The sequence below is a fragment of the Momordica charantia genome (assembly GCF_013281855.1).
Source record: "Momordica charantia cultivar OHB3-1 chromosome 9 unlocalized genomic scaffold, Mcharantia_2.0 BLBB01000009.1, whole genome shotgun sequence".
In the NCBI taxonomy this organism is placed as follows: Eukaryota; Viridiplantae; Streptophyta; class Magnoliopsida; order Cucurbitales; family Cucurbitaceae; genus Momordica; species Momordica charantia.
The window spans coordinates 8,773,587-8,797,871 of record NW_028275167.1 but is presented as its reverse complement, the minus strand read 5'-3'; the positions used below and the strand labels follow the sequence as shown (position 1 = coordinate 8,797,871).

General features: G+C 31.2%; 2 protein-coding genes across 3 annotated transcripts; one reads left to right on the top strand and one right to left on the bottom strand.

The window, feature by feature from the left end:
- Positions 1 to 5,933: 5,933 nt before the first annotated feature.
- LOC111023066 (Actin binding Calponin homology (CH) domain-containing protein) lies at positions 5,934 to 14,568 on the top strand. Of its 2 annotated transcripts, none has more exons than XM_022300403.2 (14): positions 5,934 to 6,256; positions 6,434 to 6,604; positions 6,752 to 6,993; positions 7,093 to 7,264; positions 8,086 to 8,124; positions 8,276 to 8,344; positions 8,447 to 8,563; positions 9,025 to 9,236; positions 9,786 to 9,941; positions 10,111 to 10,310; positions 10,377 to 10,552; positions 11,585 to 11,681; positions 13,011 to 13,102; positions 14,111 to 14,568. In XM_022300403.2, exons 1-14 carry the CDS (start codon positions 6,170 to 6,172, stop codon positions 14,297 to 14,299), a joined length of 2,019 nt encoding a protein of 672 aa, XP_022156095.1. In that variant the 5' UTR covers positions 5,934 to 6,169; the 3' UTR covers positions 14,300 to 14,568. The 2 variants fall into 2 exon arrangements, with proteins under 2 accessions (XP_022156095.1, XP_022156096.1); XM_022300404.2 differs by having other exon boundaries at positions 5,936 to 6,256; positions 10,395 to 10,552.
- A 4,812-nt stretch (positions 14,569 to 19,380) lies between these two features.
- Positions 19,381 to 23,874, bottom strand: LOC111023064 (Sodium Bile acid symporter family). The gene is made up of 5 exons (XM_022300401.2): positions 23,290 to 23,874; positions 22,604 to 22,699; positions 22,198 to 22,504; positions 21,289 to 21,536; positions 19,381 to 19,910 (listed from the first exon to the last, which is right to left on the bottom strand). Exons 1-5 carry the CDS (start codon positions 23,703 to 23,705, stop codon positions 19,688 to 19,690), a joined length of 1,290 nt encoding a protein of 429 aa, XP_022156093.1. The 5' UTR covers positions 23,706 to 23,874; the 3' UTR covers positions 19,381 to 19,687.
- Between the last annotated feature and the right edge of the window lie 411 nt (positions 23,875 to 24,285).

Here is a 24,285-nt window from a genome sequence, read left to right as displayed (position 1 = left end):
CGACCCGCGAACGCGTTTCACGAAACGTCCGTGCTCGTGTCGGGGGTATCGTAAGTAAATTACTCCCGGTTGTTCAATCATTTGATAACCAGAGTCATTCTTTGATAAATGATGAAATGACTAAAAATTTTGTATCTCACATTTTAAGATTTCATTCAAGTTATTGTTGATAATTAATTTATAAATTTACTATTCAATTAATTAACACATTTTGATGTATTACATTTTTTTTCAACAATAAGAACATGAGCTTGTAAAATAAAATTGCTCAAATGAAAAGCATTCTAAATTAAAAAAAATATACTAATTATAAAAGAACAATAAAAAATATAATAGTAACAAAAGAAAATATAAATGCTAACTATACACTAATCTTTTAGAGTAGATATCTTCACTCTTGATAATTGGTTGACAAATACTATTATTGAACTTTATGAAATTGTGGAACGGTGAAGTCGCAAGCCAAGTATTCGAGATATATATATTTGACACGTATATCCATTGCAACTTGATGAATATGCATCTCTTGCAACTCTTGATGAATATACCACAAACATCTCAAAAAGTTTCCAAGATTGAATAATCTTTGAGAGATGTTTTGAGAGAACTAAGAATAAAGTAGTGAAACTATAAGTGTTGTGAAAAATATGGTGGAAGAAAGCATATTTTTATAGTAGCAGATGATAAGAAGTTATAAAGCTTTTGAAATTCTAAGACTCTTGAAATTCTAGTATGAATTATAATTAAAGGAAAAATTAATTACGTGTGATAGGAAAATCTTTTGCATTCTGACCTTTTAAATTTACCTTCAATGAGATTCTATTACCTCTATTATTATATTTTAATATATATTATTTAGGGTCTAATATTTGAGTCTAGGTATAGGATTTTATTTCTTCATTAAAAAGGAGAAATGATACGGTGGGTATAGGTTTAGTATATTTATTTATTTATTAAAAATATATAAATATAGGTAGTTTGCTAATTCTCTATTTTTACAGTTCTTTGAAAAGATTAGAGACCAAATTGCAAATACACCCTCAAAACTAAACCATATATATTTAGCATTAAAAAGTCCAAAGAGCAAATTATTTTTGCTTTATTATTTTTTTTCAAAGCCTTCTAAGAAGTTATGAAATCGCTATGAAGTATATTATAGAAAACAATATTTGAGAATAAAGATAGAAAAGTAAAAAAGAAGAAAGTTTCACTATCGCAGTGTTTTTTTTTTATTATTGTTTTATATTCTTTTAGAAAATAAAAGAAAATTTTATTTAGTAATGTAGTTTTTTTTTTATTATTTAAGATTCTCTAAAATTTTAAACAAATAAAATGTAAGTGGTACTTAAACTCTATTTTTACGAATAAATTAAAATTTTATAACATTTTAATTTTAAAATATTGTACAGACAACCATCATGGATCACTCATTAATCCAAAGAGTTAGAATAAATTGAGAAGGAATCAGACAGGCGCACGGAGTTGGTGTCTAAAAAGAAAAAAAAAATGTTACACAGTCAATTTACGAGTGAATTATGTAATCCTTTTATTAATGTTTTAGAAAATTTGAAAAAAAAAATCTCGTTACCCAAGTTAGCTAAACTTAATGCCACCAAATGCACCTTTTTTTTAATTAAATATGAGAAATAAGAAAGTTTTTATTTTTTAATTTTAAGTTTTCAAATTTTATGAGGAAATCATGTTTGCCATTGGGTTTTCCAATTATTAATTTCTTTACTTTAGAAGTTCTCTCTCTCTAAATTTAAGTATATTATAAAATGTACTTTGCAATATGATTAAGAGTGAGAGAGTGTCAAAGAAAATAGACAAGTGTGCCTTTTTATTGTCCTCGCTCATTATTTACCTTTTTTTGTTATCAATAATATATATTTTAAATCTTTCAATTATTAATTTCTTTACAAGAGAGTTCTTGGCCATTGATAGTGCTTATGCTATCCTTTTCACAATAATAATTCCTATGAGAGAGAAAATTAATAATTTTAATAACATTTTTGAACTATTTCTCTTAATAATTGATCACAATAGGTTATTTTTACAAATTATTTTATATATTATCAATATTCGTGGGATTTCATGTTCTGATGGTGAATGCTCGTTGAGCTTCTGGGTTCTGATACCATATCAGTTTTTATGGGGTTCCATCTCAAAACCAATAGACAATAAGAAGAGTAACCAATGTCTATCATAAATTTGTGTAAACTTCGTTTTTTTTTTCCAACATGGGATCCTTAACATATATTATTTTATTGAATTATCTCTCTCCTTTGGTGTGATATTTACCACTAAATACCCCTCAAGTTAATTAGTTTGAGTCTTTAAGTTTGGTATCTAAAGAATTTACATCGATATTTTCTTCATCTTTCCTATAATATGAAGATTAGAAGAGGTTGAGTATACAAAAACACACGGTACTAATAACGTTGTTTGACACGTTTTTAGGTTTACAATGTGACCTTATCATAACCCTCAAGCATGTTTTAGTATTTAGATAGACTATGATCCATTTGAGTTCGGTGGCTTTTGATCTCACCTAATCGAAGTTTGACCTAGTGATCCAAGTGCCTCGCTCGCCTGATCAAGCTGCTACAATCCACCTTGATCAGGTAACCTGGTCTCTTATTGTTCTTGCTACAATCCATAAATATGGAAATTTAATAAGGAAAATTACGTGAATAATAATATAACAACAACAATGTACAATCATGCCAGACAAAGCACATGATCATGTTATAAAAACATGGAAATCAAATAACATAACAATATAACTACAAAATTGGCTAGAAGTTCTAGTAGCTTAAGCATGTTTATTCATATTGGATAATTGATATCGGTTTATAATCGATATTGTTTAGTAATCGACATCGAAGGCTACAATGATACTAGAATTAATGTCGGTTGCAGAACTGACATCGTGTATATACATATATATATGATATCGGCTAAAAACTGACACTAAAGAATAATTTTATTGTAATGATAAGAGACAGAATTGTTGAAGAAGGGATATATAAAAAGTCCTTTTATGTAGGTGTGAAATAGTGCTTACAAAATTAAAATGTTTTTGTTGGCAATTAAAATGATTAAAAATTCCATTTGGTGTGAAATTTCAACCTTTAATTTATGGTTCACTTGTATATCATTTTGAGCAAGTGAATACATACATCAAAATGTATCTACTAAAACCCATTCAAAATATAAAATGGACCTCACTTATATTTGAGTCTCGAAATGATCGATCACCAAAATTTCTTAGAGTGTGTTTGGTTGTTGATTAGGAAATAAAAATTAGAAAACAAGAGATTCAATTTAAATAGAGTTGTATTTCTTATTTTCAATTATTTGGTACCAGATTTGGAAATTGAATCTCAATCTAAAACATTGAATGTGTTTAGTAATATATTTGTAAACTAGAATAGTTACTAATTAAATTTTTTGTTCAATCTAAAATAATCTATTATTACTTTTGTTATAAATTTTGTAGGATTATTGTTTTACAATATTATAGAATTTAGAATATATTATATTATACATGTTTTAATTAAAAAATTTATCTAAAAAAAGTAAAAAAATAATAAAATGAGATTATAACATGAAATATTGTATTTATCAAAAGTTCTTATCATTTTTAATGCAATTTTGCATGGATTTCAAAATTTCGAATTCAAAATCTGAAACTATTGAGAACATAAAAATTGTTTTCAAAATTTTCGCTATTTCAATTATAGAGTTGGAATTGTTTAAAAAAAGTGTCAAACACATATTCGCCCAACTTATTTGATTATTAAATCTGATAACACAAAATAGAATGCAGATTGTTGGATTACATGCCAAACATGTCCTTAATTTTCCAATCGGTTGGACTATAACCTACCAACTTAAGTGCCTTCTCATTTGATAATTAGGCTATACGACTTGTTTAGGTAGGATCTGTTTTGTAACATTCTCGTTTTCTAATTTTTAATGAAGAAAAATAGAATTATATGGTCCTAACATCAAGAGTGATAAAACAAAATTTTGGAACAAATGGAAAATAAAAACAAGAAATAAAAAATTTGTTTTTGTTGTTTATAAAATTTCTGTACAATTTTAAGAAAGATTTTAAAATTGAGAAACAAAAAAATATAAATAGTTGTCAAATATTTATGTTTCTTAATAAAATTTAAAACAAAAAACAAAAAATAAAAACATCACCACTGACTCGATTCTCAAGCTACCAAGTACTTGAACACTAGGTACCCTCTAGCAGCCTAGCTAGGGCATGTTGGCAAGATCCACATAGATATTTTGTTTTCCATAAAATTTTAGACATTTTTATTTTGGGACTCATCTTCTTCAGGTCTAGGGTCAAGCTTAGCTTAGTAAAGTGTATAGAGATTGTGTACCTTTGAGAAAGTGGGACTTCGTCTTTTATGAGGAGAGCATTAAGATACGTCACTATACTATTATGACATTAATTCGTTCTTGCCATTCAACCTATCTTTTATTGAATGTTACTAAATCCTCTGCCAACAAAAGTGACATTTTACCCGTTTTCAGGAGATATTTCTGTTGGGAAATTAAGATTCTAACAATTTCCCCTTCAACAGTTATATCTAGTAAATCAAATCAATCGCAGACAATAGGAGATTAAAGAGAAAGTAATACCGACACAAAGAATTTTATACTAGTTCACCCAACAATGACTACATTCAGTCTTCTGCTCAGGTACAGGTTCCACTAATATGAGATTGGTACAAGCACTCAAATATCTCCCCAAATATTCACCATTTAGAGGTCCCAACAAAAGTTATCTAGCTTCTAAGTATTATAACATACTATACTTACTTATGTACAAGAATTAAAAACTCACAATAGAATCAAGATCTAATTATCCTGAATACGTTGATCTTGGTTTACCCCCATGCTTTTGCCAATACCTCATGCCTCTTTTTGAAATCTGCCACAAAAATACTCTCAAAACAGTTTAGAACAGCTCAGACGGCTCAAAAAACCTAAAACTGAAATTGCAATATTTATAAGCCATCGCTACAGCGCCATGGCGCTACAAATGGAATAAAATTGGCACGCCCGCCTTCATGACAGTGTCATGGCACTGCCTCCTCGACCAGCATCTCCACTTCCTTGATCCTTTTCCATTCCTGCTTCATCCCGACTCGATTCTGACTCGTTCTAACGTCGATTTGACTTCACCAATCCCAATACTTTCGTCAAAGTATAATCTTCTTCCTGGTCAGAGCCCAATTGAACTCCACCCTATGCACATTTGGATCATCTTCACTACCTCCAAACTTAAGCTTAGACATGTTTTTTAAGGTGGGAGAGTCACATGTATACTTTTAGTTTCACCCTTAACAACAACCCTCAAATTTCAGGGAGAGATTCAAAATAGTGAAATTATTAAAACTTAAGACTAAGAAAAAAGCCCTCTCTTGGAAAAACTAACAACAAAAGAAGTATTTATTCAAAAATAAAAAAACAAAACTAGAGTCAAGAATTATAACAAATAAATTTCTAAAAAAAACTCTTACAAAATGGAGACGTCAAAACTGGAGGCTGGGGGAGTATTTAATTTTCGTCCCATGTCAAATTTTATAGATATTTCAATGTATCCGTAGATTTGACATGATATTAGAAATAAATTAATATTTTTATATTATTGTGAAAAAATCTATAAAATATAAAAAATATCACCAAAACATCACCCAAATGTTAATTAATCATTTTAAACTTATTTTAAACAGTAAAGGTTAATTTGTTACCAATTTTTACTTTTATAATATTTTCAGAAATACCTGATCTATCAATATTTTTATCGACGTTTAGGACATTTTCGTCATAACAATAAAAGGCCCTTTTTTTTTTTTAAATCTAAACGACAACAGTGGCCCCAAATTGAGTGCAACGCTCACTTCTCTTTGTAGCTTTAGAGAGAGAAAGAGGAAGAAGGGGAGAGTGCAGTCATTATTTGAATTGTTTCTCTCTCTTCTCTCACCGAACAAACTTTGAAATTCTGACAGCTCGAAACACCGTCCTAACTATCCCCCTTTGGCCTACCACCATTGATCATCATCTTCTTCCCCTGAAGAACACTCGCAATCCCCATTTTTCCTTCTCCGATTCCCGATTCCCAACCTCAACAATCGCCGCCATGGCCGCCTACGTTGGCATTCTCGTCTCAGATCCATCTCTCCACAACCAGTTCACTCAAGTCGAGCTCCGCAGCCTCAACTCTCATGTAAGTTGTAACTTTACTTCATCCTTCCTTCTCTTTTTCGTTTCATCAATGTCTGCACTGTGGAGGCTGCGGCGTTCTTGATTTCGTTTTGCTGTTTGTTTCTTTCAGTGTGTTGTTGTTGGAATTGGAATTTCGATCTAGTTTGATTTTGTGGATTTTTTTTGGTTGTGTGGACAGTTCTTGAGTATGAAGAGAGAGAACGGGAGGCTTGCGCTCCGAGACTTGCCTTCCAAGATGTCCAGGCTTAAAGTTGTGGGAGAGAATCTTACGGAGCAAGAGAGAGCTTCCTTTATTCAAGATTTGTATCAGAATCAGGATGATGAAGTCGATTACGAGTTCTTCCTTAAAGTATGTTCTCTTCTGCTTTTCTTTAATCTGATTTGAGAGAGAGGTGCGGAGAGGCCGATCGATCTCGGTTTTGTTTATTTTCTCGACGAAGATGTTGAAAAGAAAGAAACGTAAATTCTGATGTATCACTTGTTGTGAACGTTGCAGATTTATCTGAAATTGCAAGCTCATGCTAGTGCTAGAACTGGAAGTGGTGCGAAAAATTCATCGGCATTTCTCAAGGCCGCCACCACTACACTGCTTCATACGATTAGCGAATCGGAGAAGGCGTCTTATGTTGCACATATCAACAATTACCTTTCACAAGATAAATTTCTTAAGAGATACCTTCCGATAGACCCTTCCACAAATAATCTATTCGAGATTGCAAAGGACGGAGTTCTTCTCTGGTAAGTTTTCTTTCTTGTTTACTTTACTTTTCGATCACCTTTATTCTTAATTTGATTGGATTTGATTACAACGACAAATTCTGTTATTCGTGGAAACAGTAAACTAATCAACGTGGCGGTTCCTGGAACTATTGATGATCGTGCAATCAATACGAAGGCTGTGCTCAATCCTTGGGAAAGAAATGAAAATCATACACTTTGCCTCAACTCTGCCAAGGCCATTGGGTGCACCGTAGTAAATATTGGAACACAGGATTTTATTGAAGGAAGGGTATGCATATTTCTCTCTCTGCTATCAGAATAAACAGAGTCAAGAAGTTTATTTCTTATATCTTCCCTTTGAGACATTATTATCTTACATCTACTCAATTTTCCATACATTCAATTCGTGAGTATCTTCGGAAAAAAAAAGTGACTCCTTAAAGCCTATGATATTGGTTTACAGAATTTTTAGAAGAAATTGGTTGCAAATGATATTACATAACTTAAAGCTGATAGGGTTTAACAAGAGTTGGCATGTAATTAATTAAATTGGCAGAGACAAAATGACGCGGTTCTTTTCAATTTTCTGATTGTTTTTTTTCTTTTTCAAGTTAATTTACTATGAAAAAGTTCAAATGCTTGGCCATTTATATAGGTTACTCCCTGCTAGTTCTAATTGTAGTACTGTTTATCTCCCACTGTACGCCACTCTGTTCTTTATTTCTTGCGACTCCTTTTAACATTTTAGACACTAAAAATAACCATTGGTCCTTCAGTCTTCTGGCTGAAGTGTCTCTTTCAAAAATGGAACTGCAACGTAGTGAATTATCTGATGCAAATCTAAACAATTCATTATCTAATGTATTAATCATGTCCTAAAATAATCAAATTGCTCAAGAGTGATCAGAAGATTTCTGGAGACTACATTCGTCTAAGTTATTTTGAAGTAGTATTCTGTAATCATCAACATAAATCCTTTTCCAATTTATTTATTAACTTTGTCTAACCATGTTCTTGTCTTTGCACCATTTCATCAATTTCAGAATGCCAAGTAATCTTTACAACTTTACTAATCACAATGGGTTCTAAATCATCTGTTTTTATTTGCAGCGGCATCTTGTACTGGGACTTATATCTCAGATCATTAAGGTAAAATACTACGATATTCTTTTAACATTATGTTGTTTTACAGTCTCTAACAATAGATCAATTAAAATTACTTTTCTATGTCAAACATGGTGCATAAATATCGTGATTTATATTTAGATTAATTCACTTGTCGTAATCGTTATTGTACCAGATACAATTATTGGCAGATCTCAACCTGAAAAAGACACCTCAGTTGGTGGAGTTGGTTGATGATAGTAAGGTAATGATCATATTTTGATTATATATGCTTTGTCACATATTTTACAAAATTTTTAACAGTAAAAAGATTTATTTGAGAGACATCAAATTCTCTAACTGCCAGGATGTGGAGGAGTTGATGAGTCTACCGCCAGAAAAGATCTTATTGAGGTGGATGAATTTTCAACTAAGGAAAGGAGGATACAAAAAGATAGTAACGAACTTCTCTTCTGACATAAAGGTAGAATTGGTGCTTTTTGGTTTACATATCTTTCTTATTTCAAGATTAGCTTATCTTTTCTCCTTTCCTATATTACTGATCTAACTTGGATACTTGATCTACACTTACAAATTTCGAAGTTGACACTGCTGTAAGTTTTTAGCTCCTATGCATAACTCGTACAGTTATCTTTCAAATAGAAATCAGTATCTATGTTGGACGACTTGTACTTTGTGCTGATAAAGAAGTTCGCATTTTGTATTACCATATTCTAATAGGATAGTCAAACATAAAAGTTTCTACTATGTTCACATTTAAATGCTGAAATTGTATGCACAAATATATTATTATTAATACAAGCTGAATCTCCTAATTCTAACTTACCAAAAATATGTAAATCATGTTCTCCATAGTGTGTATTCTGATTTTCCTCCTTTAGATATTTTTTCATTTTTTGAACACTTGAGATATTTGCCCTGCAGGATGCAGAAGCATATGCTTACCTTTTAAAAGTTCTTGCACCTGAGCACAGTAATCCATCGACATTTACAGTTAAAGATCCTTTAGAACGAGCAAAGTTGGTTCTTGAACATGCAGATAAGATGGGCTGCAAAAGATATCTCACGGCAAGAGATATTGTGGAGGGTTCACCAAATTTGAATCTCGCTTTCGTTGCTCATATCTTTCAACATAGGTGAGAAAGAATCTACTTCTTGAGCTGAGCTGCACTTGGTTCATATTTCCTACAATCCAGTTCTACGGACTATTTTCTCTGGTGGAAACCCATCCTTAATATTTATATCCTCTATTTTTGTTCCATACTACAACTGTGAAAGCCCCTCCTAGTTTGTCTGTGTTAACCTATGTGCTTGTTCTGCAAAATAGACCTATAAACATAGACATGAATGTGAAGTTACGTTCTAACCTGCATATAAACCAACAAAAAGAATATGCAACTATTTATCTATGGATATACAACTAAATGCACATGCATTTTGTTGGTACATACGAGTTCGTGGATTGCTTGAATTTTGAGATAAGTGGAAAATAACCAAATTCTGTGTAAAAATGATCTGTAACTAGGATTCCAGTACATCTTTAAATATTTGATGCCATTAAGTGACTGTCCTGTGAACTATTCACTTGTTTGTTTGTTTGTTTTTCATATCACATGCTCTTTGTACCTTCTTGTCCCCTGCTTATTATTGTTGAAGTTGTTAATGCCATTTACAATACTTTTTAGGAATGGGCTGTCTACGCAAACGAAGCAGATATCTTTTCTAGAGACAATGCCAGACGACGCCCAAATTTCCAGGGAAGAGAGAGCATTCCGTTTATGGATAAATAGCATGGGGCTTTCAACTTATATCAATAATGTCTTTGAGGATCTTAGGAATGGGTAAAAATGATTTTATATTTTCCTGCATTATTATGTTTTAACCGCTAAATAGTATTCAGTTTTGTCGAGAAGTGCTTTATAGAATTGGAATTGTTCTTGTGTCTATGTTTATAAACTGATAGATAAGATTAACTGCGAAGGAAATGATTTTTTTCCCTTTATTTTTCAGGTGGGTTCTTCTTGAGACGCTGGACAAGGTGTCCCCAGGAATTGTTAATTGGAAGATTGCAAATAAGCCTCCAATTAAAATGCCATTTAGAAAAGTAGAGAACTGCAACCAAGTGGTCAAAATAGGGAAACAATTGAAGTTCTCTCTGGTTAATATTGCTGGAAATGATATTGTGCAAGGGAATAAAAAACTGATATTGGGTAAGCCAGTCAATTTCGTCACTTGTTACCCAGAAATTATTACTAAAGATGATTTTAGTTACTCAGGTGAAGGTTTCTTTTCAGCTTATTTGTGGCAACTGATGCGATACAACATCCTTCAACTTTTAAAAAATTTAAGATTTCACTCCTTTGGAAAGGAAATCACTGATGCTGATATTTTGCAATGGGCAAATAGCAAAGTGAGAAGCTCTGGGAGCCAGTGTCGCATGGATAGCTATAAGGTACTGCTTCTTTTATAACTCTCTGTTTTATTTATTTATTTATTTTTATTTATTTAAGTCACGTTAGATTGAGGTTCTTGTTAATTAGAGCTTTTTATGCAAAGTTCTAACTATTTCCTTACAAGTGCACATTCTGTCTTTAAACTTTGGGATTTTTCTTACCATATTTTAGTTTTTAAAATTTGTTTAAAGGACTTCGTTTGAAATACTATAGTTTAGTTCTTGTACTTTTAGTTTTGGTTCATTTTTATCTACGTGGTTTTCGTTTTGGTTCATTTTAGTCCATATACTTTCAAAAGGTTCATTTTTTGTCCTTGCTATTTTGGTCCCTTAACTTTATTTTTAATCTCATTTTTCTATCACAATTTCAACCCGACATTATAATCAATATATGTCTTAAAATGTAAACATTACTCTATATTAAAAATTTATGTTATGTGTAAAATTTGTGTTAAAATTGTGTAAAGAAGAACTGAAATAGTCATTTTTTAAAAATACATGAATCAAAATGAATCATTTCAAACTACATGGACTAAGATCAAGGCTGAAAATACAGGATCAAAATAGTATTTTAACTTAAACTTTCAAATATTTTGTAATCCCTTTTATTAATTGCTTAATAAAAACTCAGCATGAACATATTTTTTATTCATTTATCTTTTAATTAATGTCTCTTCGAACAAATCCTACGGCCAATATGTAGTATATATAGTATGTTAGGTATTAGGTTTCAAAATGAATTTTCTTTAATCATAAAATGTGGGGTTGATATTTTGGTCGGAGATATGTGCCTTAACCAATTAAACTATGCTCAAGGTGATTTTTCAAAATGGATTTGAATTTTTATTGAACAATTAGTTAGATTAACTATAAGAACATTGAGATTAGAATATAACATTTAAAAATTGAGGCTAAGATTTAAACCTTAATTGTCGTCACTAACCGCCAAATCTTTTATCCTGAACCAAAGTGAATGATATTGTAATTTTAAGGCTGCAATTGATACTTCCTAACGACTTATATTATCTACAGGACAAAAGTTTGTCGAATGGAACATTTTTCCTGGAGCTTCTTAGTTCCGTGGAGCCTAGAGTTGTCAATTGGAGTCTTGTTACCAAAGGAGTCACCGGTATGCTTTTGTGATGCGCCTTCTTACTTGCTAAATTATTTCGCATCTCATATAATATTAAACTATTTTCCCTTTTTCTTATTTCCGTTTTCGCCGAGGAATCTTTTCTTATTTCCGTTTCTTTTTCTTATGAAATACTTCAAATCTTACTCAAAAAACAACCTTCAAATCTTGCCCTAAACTTTGAAAATTGTTGTACTCATTTGATACATACTGTTTCCTGTTTCTTGTTTTTTTTTTCTTCTTTCCTTTTTTTTTAGTAAATAGCAAGTGGGTTGTATTTGATAATTATTTTTTTGTTAAAAAACAAAAAATATGTTTGATAAATATTTTTTGTTTTTTATGCTCTTAAATTTTAAATTTAAAAAGTAATTTTTTATATAAAAACTAATCTTTTAAATTAAATATTCAAAATTTTTATCTTCTATTTATTATATATTTTACAAGTTAAAGAATGATAAAATATATTTTATCTATGTTTTGGAAAAACACTAGAAATGAAAACAAAAAACAACAAATTTGATTTGATTGTTTCATACCATATTTTGAAAACGTTTTAAAAGATGAGCGAGAAACATGAATAGTTATCAGATGCTTATATTTCTCAAAAAACTAAAAACAAAAAAATAAAAAAGAGAAATATTTATATGTTTGAGATATGCAAATTCTAGGTTAAAATATTATTTTGTTCTCTATACTAATAACTTTGATTCATTTTCATTTTTTACTTTCAACATTTTCATTTTGGTTCTACCTTGGTTCATTTTAGTTTCTGTATTTACAATGTTCATTTTTGTTCTTGCACTTTTAAAAATCGATCATTTTAGTCCCTCAATTTTATTTTTAATCTCGTTTTGTCTACGATAATTTCAACATGACAATACACTCAATTATTTATTGAAAGGTAACAATTATTTTATATTAAAGAGTTTCCGTTATGTGTAGATTTGTTTTAAGATTTTGCAAATAAGGATCAAAATGGTTACTTTTTAAAAGTACAGGAATTCAAATAAATATTTTGAAAATAAATGAATCAAAGTTGAAAGTACAGTAACCAATGAACCAAAGACCAAAATAATATTTTAACTTAAATCTAAAACAAATAAACTACTAAAAAACAATTTATTTTTTCAAAGTAAAGAAAAGTAATTAGGATGAAACAAAAACAGGTCACATGAACTTGTTTATTATCAACACTCTTCAAATTCAGAGGATAAAACTTAAATGTGAAACATTGTTTTAATAAATTTTAAAAGAAAAGACATCCCCACCCCCACCCCCACGTGTCTACAGATTTTCTAATTGTTTGCTGTGTTGCTGTAATCATAGACGAGGAGAAAAAGATGAACGCAACCTACATCATTAGCATTGCAAGAAAGCTTGGATGTTCCATCTTTCTGCTTCCCGAAGACATCACTGAGGTACTTCCCCAAACTTTTAACACAACTTTTTTTCCTTTTTTTTTTCTCTACCTAATTTTTAATATCTACATTCATAAATTCAACAATGGTCAAATGAAAGATGAAACGAAAATTTACTATATTTACAATATTATGATGTATATTAGGGTAAATTTCAAGTTTGGTTTCAAGTTTGGTTCTTCTAATTTTAACTAATTTGTCGGATGAGTTTACCTTTGATATAAGGTATATATGAAAGGTTATATTGGTTGACTCTATTAAAATTTTAGCCGGATAAAATATAGAGAAAATTAAGGTCCGTTTGATAATATTCATATTTATTGTTTTTGGTCTCTCGTTTCTTGTTTTTTGTTTTTTATTCTCATTTCTGTTTCTTATTTCTCTTTTTCTGTTTTTCAATCAAGAAAAATAAAATTGTGTTTGACAACGGTTTCTTGTTCTTTCTTTTTTATTGAAAAAATAAATGGAACATATTTGGTAACTATTTCTTTTTTTTTATTCTCTAAAATTTTAAATGGAAAGAAGTAAAAATTAAATATTAAAACTTTTTATGTTATATTAATTTTTTTTCATATTTATTATGCATTTTATAAGTTAAAAATGAAAAAATAAATACTTTTATCTATGTTTTGAAGAAAATTAGAAACATGAATGGAAAACAAGCAACTTATTTTGTTGTTCCCAAAATTTTTATCCAATTTTAAAAATATTTTTGAAAATGAAAAACAAAAAATAGGAACAGCTACTAAAGAAGTCCCAAGTATTTATTTATTTATTATTATTTTTTAGAGCGAGGGTGTAGGCTTGTTACACAAATTTTCTCTTTGTCACGGCTAAAACTGTGTCATGAACGAAAATAGATAATGACATAGACGTTTTGAGAGTTTTAACCAAATTATAAACTTTATAATAAAATTTTAAAAACTACAGGCACCAAAATTGAAATAAAATTCTAACCTCCTTAACAACTTATTAATGTTCAAATTTTTGTTTTATCTCTACCATCAGGTGAATCAAAAGATGATCCTCACATTGACTGCAAGTATAATGTACTGGTTCTTGAAACAACGTGGCGATGACAAGGCATCGGTGAGTTCGGACAGCGAAAACAGCAGCCAATCAGAGGCGATTTCCAACTCGACAACAGATGACTCAGCGTCCGAGTCATCATCAGTAGATGAAAATGGTAATATGTAAATCCAAATGGTAAGCCGAATTCCAATGATGATTACATTTTTTTAGTTGTTTAATTTTCAATTGGAATTTGATTGCATAAGAATGTGTATTGGAAAAATGGAATTATAGGAAGAGAACAAAAAACAGTGTTTTTCAAAAAAAAAAAGAAAAGAAAAGAAAAAATTTTGCTTGCTGCAGAAGCTGCGATCTGTGAATATCTGTATCATGAATTCGAGGGTTTTTTTTTTCTTTGTTCTTCATTGATATAGTATCTATTATTATTGTGTTTTTTTCTTTTGTCTTATATCTTTTTGCCTTTTAATTTTTAATATTACATTGCAAATAGACGGTCAGAATTCTAACGTATAATTTAAAAGTTGATATTTAATCATTTAAGTTGTAGTTAGATTGACGATTTTTGCTATTCTTGTAATCGTGGAATTTTTGCTCCTAGTGCTAACATATATGAATGCGAAATTTAAAATTAATTACAAGTATATTATTTGGGAAAAAGAGAATTAAAAAATTATTCTTAAATGATGGTACGACTGTGTTGTAATTGTCATGTGTTCCATATTCATTTACTGGTTTTTTTGAAAATAAAAATTATGTTTTAAATATGAGGATGTTTGGGAATTTATTTTTGGATTTTGTGATAATCTGTAGTGATTTTTTCTAAATTTTTGGATGATTTATTAAATGGTTAATAAAGATGTGATTTTAAAAACCCTTTTGTTTTTCTTCTGTTTTTCTCTATTAAAATATGCTCCAAAATTATTTCTTAAATTAACTACTTCTGGAAGTTTACAAAGATTTTTTCGGACTACGTTACAAAAACAACTTAGGTCTGAAATAATTGTAACATAAATTTTAGAGAAAAATCATAAATTAAAACCAATACTCAAGAATGAAAATGTAGGAACTCAGTTAAAAAAACTGAAAATATATAAACTGAAATTTTAAAATAAGAACATTAAGATACATGCAACAACCCCAAATGAGAATTATTAAAAGAGATGGTTATATCAAAGGAATTAGGAACTCTTTGGTTACTGAACCCCTAGTTCTCGAACACTAAAACCCTCGACAAGAGTTGAACACTCCACAAGATAGGATGATCGATCAATACTTGAACGTTCTTGGCACGGATTCAAATAAACATGAAATAACAATAGGTTCAAGAAAGCTTCGTGGCTAAACTTGAAAGGAAAACCTCGGTGGCTAAAATTTCATTAAAATGGATTTATCTCTTAAACAACGTCAGACTTCAGATCCCCCTCCAAATAAACCATAAATCATAAAAATAAAAAACAAAATGATTGAAATATCCCTACTCAATATGTTCAATAAAGGGTAAAATTAGAAAGAATAAAAATTACATAAAAAGTCGAAAATAAAAGTTTATCCTAATTCAAAATCCTATGGGCATTCATATCAGGTGGTACACAAAAAATATGAACTTTCAAAAGTTTCATTTTTACCCTTTAACCTTAAAAAATTGTTTCAAAAGAACCATTCAATCCACTTTTCATTTAAAATAAAGATAGAAATGTGCCGTGATAGTGAATCGTAAAAATAGCATACGGGCACAGATATCATGTATCAATTATGCTCTTGAACTTTAAGGTATGTTTCAATTATGGTCCTTTGTTTTGTAATTTTCATTTTAACTCTTAATCTTTAAAGTTGTTTCAAAACAATCATTATTCTTTTAGCTCCAACTGTTGTATATTGATTATGAAGCGCCAAGCATTGGTACTTCGCGAATAGTTATCAGGCACACTTCGAATGGTACTTCTCTTTCGATATCTCGTCAAAGCTGTACAACTCTTCATTCAAGGAGTGTACTCGTCATAAACTTGACCATAAATAGAAAGGCCGACGATTTTCTTTAGGTCCCACAAGGTTTGTTTCTTCCGATTTCGGATATTCGTCTCCTAGCTCCACTACTCACAAGCTCCCTTAACGATAAATGTTTGCATTCCTGTGGTAAGACTCTTGTGCGACTATGACATGACCATAAGTTGTAAAGGTGGAGGTTACATGTGGCATTGAGTTGCAAGGGAGAAAAAAAAATTGGGAGTTAAAGAGTTCTATTGGATATTGCGGGGAAGCCATACATTGTAAGAAAACTCATGGACTAGTAAAAATCAACAATTTTAATGAGCAAAAGTTGAAGGAGAGTGAAATGATAAGAGAGAAAGTTTCACAAAGAATATGTTCATATGAGAAAAACTACGGAAAGAGTTGGGTCGGTCGAAAGCGGGTTCATGGGAGTAGAAGAACAACAAAGAAAATGATTGACTGACGATGGAAGATAATTTTCATCTTCAAAGATAAGCAATTTATCCAGCAATAGTGGTCCTTAATTATGTTTCATTATCAGGTGAATCAAAACAATTTCAAACTCTTGCGCCCAAGGAGTAGGTCTCGTTGACAAAGACATAGGACTTTATAATATAACCGACCAAGGATTGGGACGTAATTGAAGCTTAACCTAAAGTTCAATGACATATTTAAAACCTGCCACATATGTCTACGTGTACATATATCTCTATTTTTTTTAACCACTTTCACCACATCACATTTTCGTCTTCATTTTAATACAAAATTTGATGAAAGGATTGTTTTGAAACAAATTTAAAGGTTATGAATAAAAATAAAACTTTTGAAAGTTTATAGGCATAACACATGCTCAACTACATTTCCTTTCTTTTTTTTTTTTTTGGGGTGAATTATGTTGCAACAAACTTAGTAACTTTAACTCTCATTTTGGTCCCTAAATTTTTAGGTTCATTTTATTTTGTTCATGAACTTAAAAAAAAAAAAAAAAACCTGTTTCGGCCCTTACGTTTCTTTTTTAAAATTTGATAATGTGACTCTGAACAAGTGCTGTCGTGAGCATGTATTCAAACCACATAGATTGAAGGCGAGTATTGTGTAAGTGAATAATAGCTAGATAGTAATAATATAGCTATTACCAAAAACGGTTATTTTTTCAAAATTCAGGGACTAAATAAATAATATAAAAAATCCAAAAACTAAAATAGATATTTTAAAAATTTAAAGACCAAAATATAACAAATCATAACCAAAATAAATTTAAACCTATGCCTTTTATATATTTTGTGTATACTCCAACATGTGGAAGAATGAGTTTTATCTTTATTGTGGCTCTATAAAATGCATACAAATCTCTCTTTTTGCCATCTTATTATTGGCTATGCATTATTAGATATTGTCCTATCATATCATATATCATTGCCATAACTTACTTCAATTTGTCCTATCATATCTAGATATGCTACACCATAACTTTATCAAATCCAAATGTACCATACTATAATTTCGACATCCAATTATTTCAAGAAAAAAAAAACCTTCATCAACCAACACTTCTTAACAAGTTTGCAGCATCCTTTTATAGTATAAATCATTAATTTCACGAGTTATTCGAGTTTAAAGTTCAATTAACAATTAAAGTAAAAATTGATTTATTAAGGTCTTGCTTGGTCATGATTTTGTTTTTTATTTTCTATTTTTAAAACTTACACTTACTTCCTCACAATCTCTTTGGTAAGTTTCTCACCTTTTTCTTAGAACGACATTTAATTCTTAACCGAATTTTTAAAACAAAAACAAATTTTTGAAAACTACAGCATGTTTGATTATCATTTCATTTGTTCTTGTTATTTAAAAAAAAAAAAGTTACTTACTTTCTCACAATAAAAATACCTTTCAAAAGCCAAAAAAAAAAAAACCTAAAAATACATAGGTAAAAATAGTGTTCATTAACTTGATTTTCAAAAACCAGAAACCAATACTTATCGAATGGGACCTTAATTAAATATATCTTTTTCTAAATATAAAATAAAAGGGACATTGCAGATAATACTCAATATTGGAAATGTGCTTTAAACATAAAGTATAAAATAAAACATTTCATTAGAATTATAAGAAAAAAATGTTTATTAAAATTTCTAGATATATCAATATACATAATTAATTAAGACAGTGAAAAATATGTCTCGAAAAATATCTAGTACCACAGTAGTATGTATTCTTATTAACATTCCGCTACATAATTAATAAATATACTATTTTATTACGTGAATTCACCCTTCATTTATTTTAATCTAAAGTAGTACTTGCTACAATAGTGCTTAAAATTTTCTCATGTACCTATTGACTTGTGATTATTGAGATTAATAGCCAAAAAAAAGTGTAGAATGATAATAGAAACTTGGAAGAAACTGCTTTCCCAATGAAAATAATTTACCCTCCTTACTTCTATCAAGACAAATCTTAAAATTCAAAATTATTATGAATTTTTAATTAAATAGATGCCCACTAACCCTTGTTTAGTGTCCAATTTTTAGGTGTCTCAAAATCCATGCTTCATGTGTCCTCTACGCCACATGCTTATCCATGACCTAGGTCAATGTGGTGCTCAATTAATAGTGAGAATTTGTGAGAAATTAGTGGTGAGACTTTGTGAGAAATTAATCAGAAATTTGGTGCATAATCAAGTTTGAAAATTGGTGGGAAATTCCAATTTGAATTTTGAAATTTCTTTATTATTTGAATTGTTTTGTTTATTTTATTTCCCCGACGTTGCCTCGTTTCATTCCTCAATTTTACAACAAAAATAACATTCTCAATTCAATTAAGTTAATTTCCAATAATAACTTCCTACCCAAAATAGTGAGATTTGAGTTACCAATTTTGGTGGAAAAAAAAACCCAAAAATCAACATATGAACACATGGCTATTTACCAAGATTTTAAATGTCTATTTTGATGGAAATGTCTGAGGTCTCGATTTTATAGAAATATTGAGTAAAATGGATGAATATTCTTGAAAAATCATAAAAATTAAGAAATACATAAAATATATTTAAATTAACCAGTAAACATTTCACCTTTTCTAATTAAGTTAAAATTCTTATTATTAATACTAGGTCTACATTAGTGATATCTTATTGATATTTTCTTACATCTTGTAGATTTTTTTTACGATTTAATAGAAATATCAATTCACTCCTTGTGTCAATATCGATCCCATTGACATATGAAAATGCCGATTGGACCAATCAATGGAAATTTGATGCCAAAACATTTTTTTTTTCTTGCTTTTATTTGAAAACTATTATGATACCTTTATACCTTGTGGATTATCCAGCATCCAGGAAATTTATTGTATCATATGAACTTATAAAAGTAAAGATATATATTTCCTGCTATCTTAGTATTCTATGTGGTACCTGATTTCTCTCTGTACAGAAAAGTTTCCAACTGCTGCTGCTGCTATTGGCAGAAGCACTTTTTTTCCCTTGTGGGGCTTCCAATCAGTTTTAAGAGATGGAGAGGTTGCTAATTCAAGCAGATTCAAGAAGCACTGGCAATGGAATTAATTGGTTTTCTGTATCAAAAGAGATGGCAAGTCTCTGATTTTTGAGCCACTGCCCCAGAAGGAAGCTAGACAAAGGCCCATGATCGCCATGGCGACTACCGAGCACGCTGGTGGAACGGCCTGCGTGCTCCCGAGGAACTGAGTAGCGAGAAGCCCTGCTAGGGTGGAGCTCTGCATCCCTGTGCACAGTGAAATGGTTCTGCTAGCTTCTTCTTCTTGCCTGCGCCAACGACGACATTGACCCGCAGTTTCAGATTTATAACAAATGGCAATCAAGCAATGTGCAACATGTCTCGAAATCTAGTATTCAATCTAATGCTAAGCTCTGAAAAGTTATCGAAGTTTTTCATTTATTAAACTTTCTACTGGAAGGTTCGAAAAATCAGGAAGTAGGACCCCGAGTCGGGAGACAACGGGGTTGCCGCTTCGGGGTCAATCTAATGTGAATTCAATCCAAACCAGGCTAATAAACAAAGTGGCATGACTCTCTTCTAAACAATGTATATCAAAGGCATGAATTAGAAAGAAAGCTTACAACATTAATGCAGAAATTTGAGAAAACGTCTTTGGCAGTCTATATGGAAGTAGTTTTTTTGTAAAATCATATATTAAATGCGTTCTAAACAATTTTGAAAAGTTGTTAGTTATTTTTCACTTCGAAACATGGTTTGAACAGATTCTTCTTTGCTATTGTATTTCAGTTAAATAGTTTTTGTTATATATGAAGAACAACAATGCATATGAAAACTATCTTTAGATAACAGAAAAAGGATTACTTAAAAACAGTACACAATAACACACTTATTTGTAAATTAAAATTTTGTTGATCAGAAGCCATTTTGAAAAATAGTTTCCTACTTCCGTTTTCAAATTTTCTTTTGAAAATAGCTTTTGGGTGGCTCTTAAAAGGTTATAGGGTGCACTTTTTGTATAACTGGGAGTCGGAGCTTTGCTCCCTTATACCAAGGGAGCCCCCGCCGAACATACTAATATAAAAATTTGTACTTTTGGGATTAAAGTAAAACAAAAAACAAGAGTAAACAATTTCCTATGATTCTACCACACATGTTTTCACTATTTATTTATTTATTTATTTTTTAGCAAACAACCCTTCTATTTCTAATTTTTAAGATCGAAAATAATTTTTATAAACTGCTCCCAACAAGCCATACAAAGTACAGATTTGACTGCTGCCCTCTATATCACGCTCTATTGCCAGCAGTGTAATCTAAGACCCACTTGAGCAGAGAAAGAAGCAACATTATGACAGCACATTGTTTCCATGTGAATGAAGAGTTGAAAGGCCTTCACTAATTATAGTCACATGCCTATATCTCAGTTTTCTAAAAGATTGAAGGTGATTGATTGATCAAAGCAAAAGATCAGAATCCGATGTAGCTGCCCTGATAGACTCATGTAATTTCCCAAACTTTTATAGATGGACGGTTACTACTATTTCTATTTTCATGCACAATATACAGCAGATAGACTCAATTATATAATCAAGAATTCAACTACCAAAGGATCATTTTGAAGGAACTGAAGCCACAAAATTCGTCAAAATGTATGAGACTTTATGTAAAGGGGTGGAACTTTACCTTATAATTGGAATTTTGGAAGCCCAGTATCCGAAAGTGAAAGCCAAAGTATGAAATGCCAATACTGGAAAAACCAACCGGACACCGTCTATCGACAAGATTTGGCTCCTGTTTATAGCAAGAGGGCTGCCAATGCACAATGAAGTACATATCATTGCAACGAAAGGCATCACGGGCTGAATAATGGCCACGATTGGCTTTGCATAAGAATTAAGGACGAGTCCAAGAGTAACTGGAAGAAGAACAACCTGCATCAATGCCGGGAATGTAAATAACCAAACATTAATAATTATATCAGTATAATACAGGACAACTTTGATCCTTTAAAATATACCAGTTCTTTTTTTTTTCTTTTTAATATGAGGAACAGTTCTTGCTAGTGAGAGGTTGTTAAAGCTTGGTTACAGCTGAGAAATAGGAAGGATATGCGTAATAACAGAGCAAAAAATAACTGAAGAACTGGAGAAGGAAAAGAACACACATAATAAAACCTCCAAATAAGAAGTTTCTGTTAGTTTATCTCACTTGCCAAGAAGAAAATTTTATCTATGAAGACTAGAAAAACTCCCTGATTCAAGCAGGTGCCTAGATAATGAGAAATCCAATATATCAAGACTTCATTGTACTAATTTTTTTAGTGCTTAGTTTTAGACATTAGCAACAAAGTAGGACATGTTTCTCGGGAAAAATTCCAGTACTACTGCAGTAAATACTCTTTCCAACTAAAACAAATGAACAATATAAACCCCTCATAATATATACCAAATGATTACACGGGTGAATATTAATAAATGGGATATATACTACAAAAAAATGGAAAGTTTCCCTGTTTTCCCTTATCATTGTACTACTATTTTTGAAATCAATGATTCTTATCTATCATACAAAAATTCATTGAAATACCATTACCTGCAATATTGACTTGGACATAGCAACTGCATCAACTGGAACAACAGAACCGATCAGAACGCCAGTCAACAGAGGTGTTAGAAGCACGGATGAGATGGTGGTAAAGCTGGTAAGGAGAATACTTAAGGCAACATCTCCTTTACTCAAGAAACTGGCATAACTTGATAGCTGGGCCCCTCCAACACAGGCTGTGAGAAGAAATCCTGCATAGAACATTGGAGATATGCCACATGCTCTAGCTATCAATATCCCAAGAGCTGGTTTCAAACCATACTGAGTGATAAACCCAACAGAAAGTGGTAGAGGCCTGCAAATAATAGACAAAATGAAAGAATTCTCAAGAACAGACTCGAGTTTTCAAATGTGGTTAGGTTAATATGATTGGCAATTCAGAAGATGCATAAACCTTTTAATTGCTAGAGCAAAATCATCAATGGAAAGCTTAATCCCAATAGATAGCATTATCCCACCAAGAGCTGGGGCATAGAGATCCTTAGGAACCCTGTAAAATCCCAAGTCAAAAACTTCATAAAACACTAAAATTAATTTGATATTTTGTATGAACTACATGCACCACCTCAGAAATGGTAACATAACACTATAAATGTTAGTTTTGTCAATGATCCAATCATCTAAATAAGATAGCAACCTGAAAAGGGAAAACAGGGAAGCTTCTGATTTGAAACTTCAATATTAGTTTGTGGACTGTATTCTCAGATTATAGTCCAGCAAATTGAAAGTTTCAAAGATCACCTCAAAAAAGAAACAAACATAGAAAATGAATATAACAATAAGATAAAAACAGCCAGAAAGTTGACTAGCTGATGATAAAAGAAACCGTTATTTAAATATTTGACAGGTGAATGAATAGTAATGAAGCTTGAACCACAGAACCTACATTTAGTAACAAGGATATAGAAACTATAGAATGAATAAAAATATAATAATCATCATTTTGCAGAGAACAAGAGTCCAATATGCTGACTTCAATGAGAATAAAATTCACTTTAAATATTAAAATAAAAGGCTAAGAAACGAGCATTGAAAGCTGGAAACAACAATAACCAAATCGAGAAGATCCAAATTAATCACCAAGTAAAAGTGGAAGGCCGAGCCAGAGCAGCAATCGCGGTTGCAGCTACCACAAAAGGAAGCAACGCCGATAAGAGCTGAGACGAATCGCCACCTCCGCCGTCCGCCGCCGCATGAGAGTTCAATCCAAAAGACAAGAGCGAGAAATTCCCCTGCCTAATCCGCGACCCTACTCTCCCGACGAACGGCGACGTCGAACAAGCAAACGAAAATAGAGCTCCATTGCTCGCCGTCCGGCAATTCTTAGAAGTGGAACAGTGAGACGAAGACCACAATCTGGATTGCGAACTCGAAATACTGGAAACGGAGACGTAGGAGCAATGGGATGAATGAAATTTGGATTTAGCATGGTTGATCGGGGAAGGCGGTTGAGGAAGTAAGGGAACCGGAGAAGAGCATAGTGGTATGGCGAACATGGAAAGGAAAATGAAGTGATAAACGGTGAAATCGCCGGTGGAATATTCGCCGGAAAGTGAGTGGTTCGCCGCCGGTGAGGTTCTTATAGACGATAAATAAGGGAGGGAAAAGGAAAACGACTGGAAACAAAACAAAGAAAGACGTATCTGTCCAAGTGTTGGGTGAGAAGAGCTGAAGCTCTGAAGATTTCAGTTTATTCTTTTCTTTTCTTTTTTCCCTTTGGGTCTAATTTCTTTTCTTATGGTTTAAATTACCGATTTAGTCCCTCAACCCCAAACTAGGTTTATTTTTTAACTTGACAAAGTGTATCGATTTTTAGTGTTACTTTCATTAAATTTGACCTTAAATTTAGATAAGTATTGATAAATCTCTTTTTTTACTTGGGTTGCGGGTGGAGAAGAGCGGACATGAAGACTTGAGTCAAGGCCGAAAAGTTTGAGTTTATTCGTGGGTTGTCACGGCTATGGTTAAGAGTGGATTGATAACTCACAGTCGAAGGCATTCTATCCAGTAAAGCGGATACTTCGGACTTTTATCCTTAAGAGATCTTCCTTCACTAACAAGTTTTTTCGGGACTTT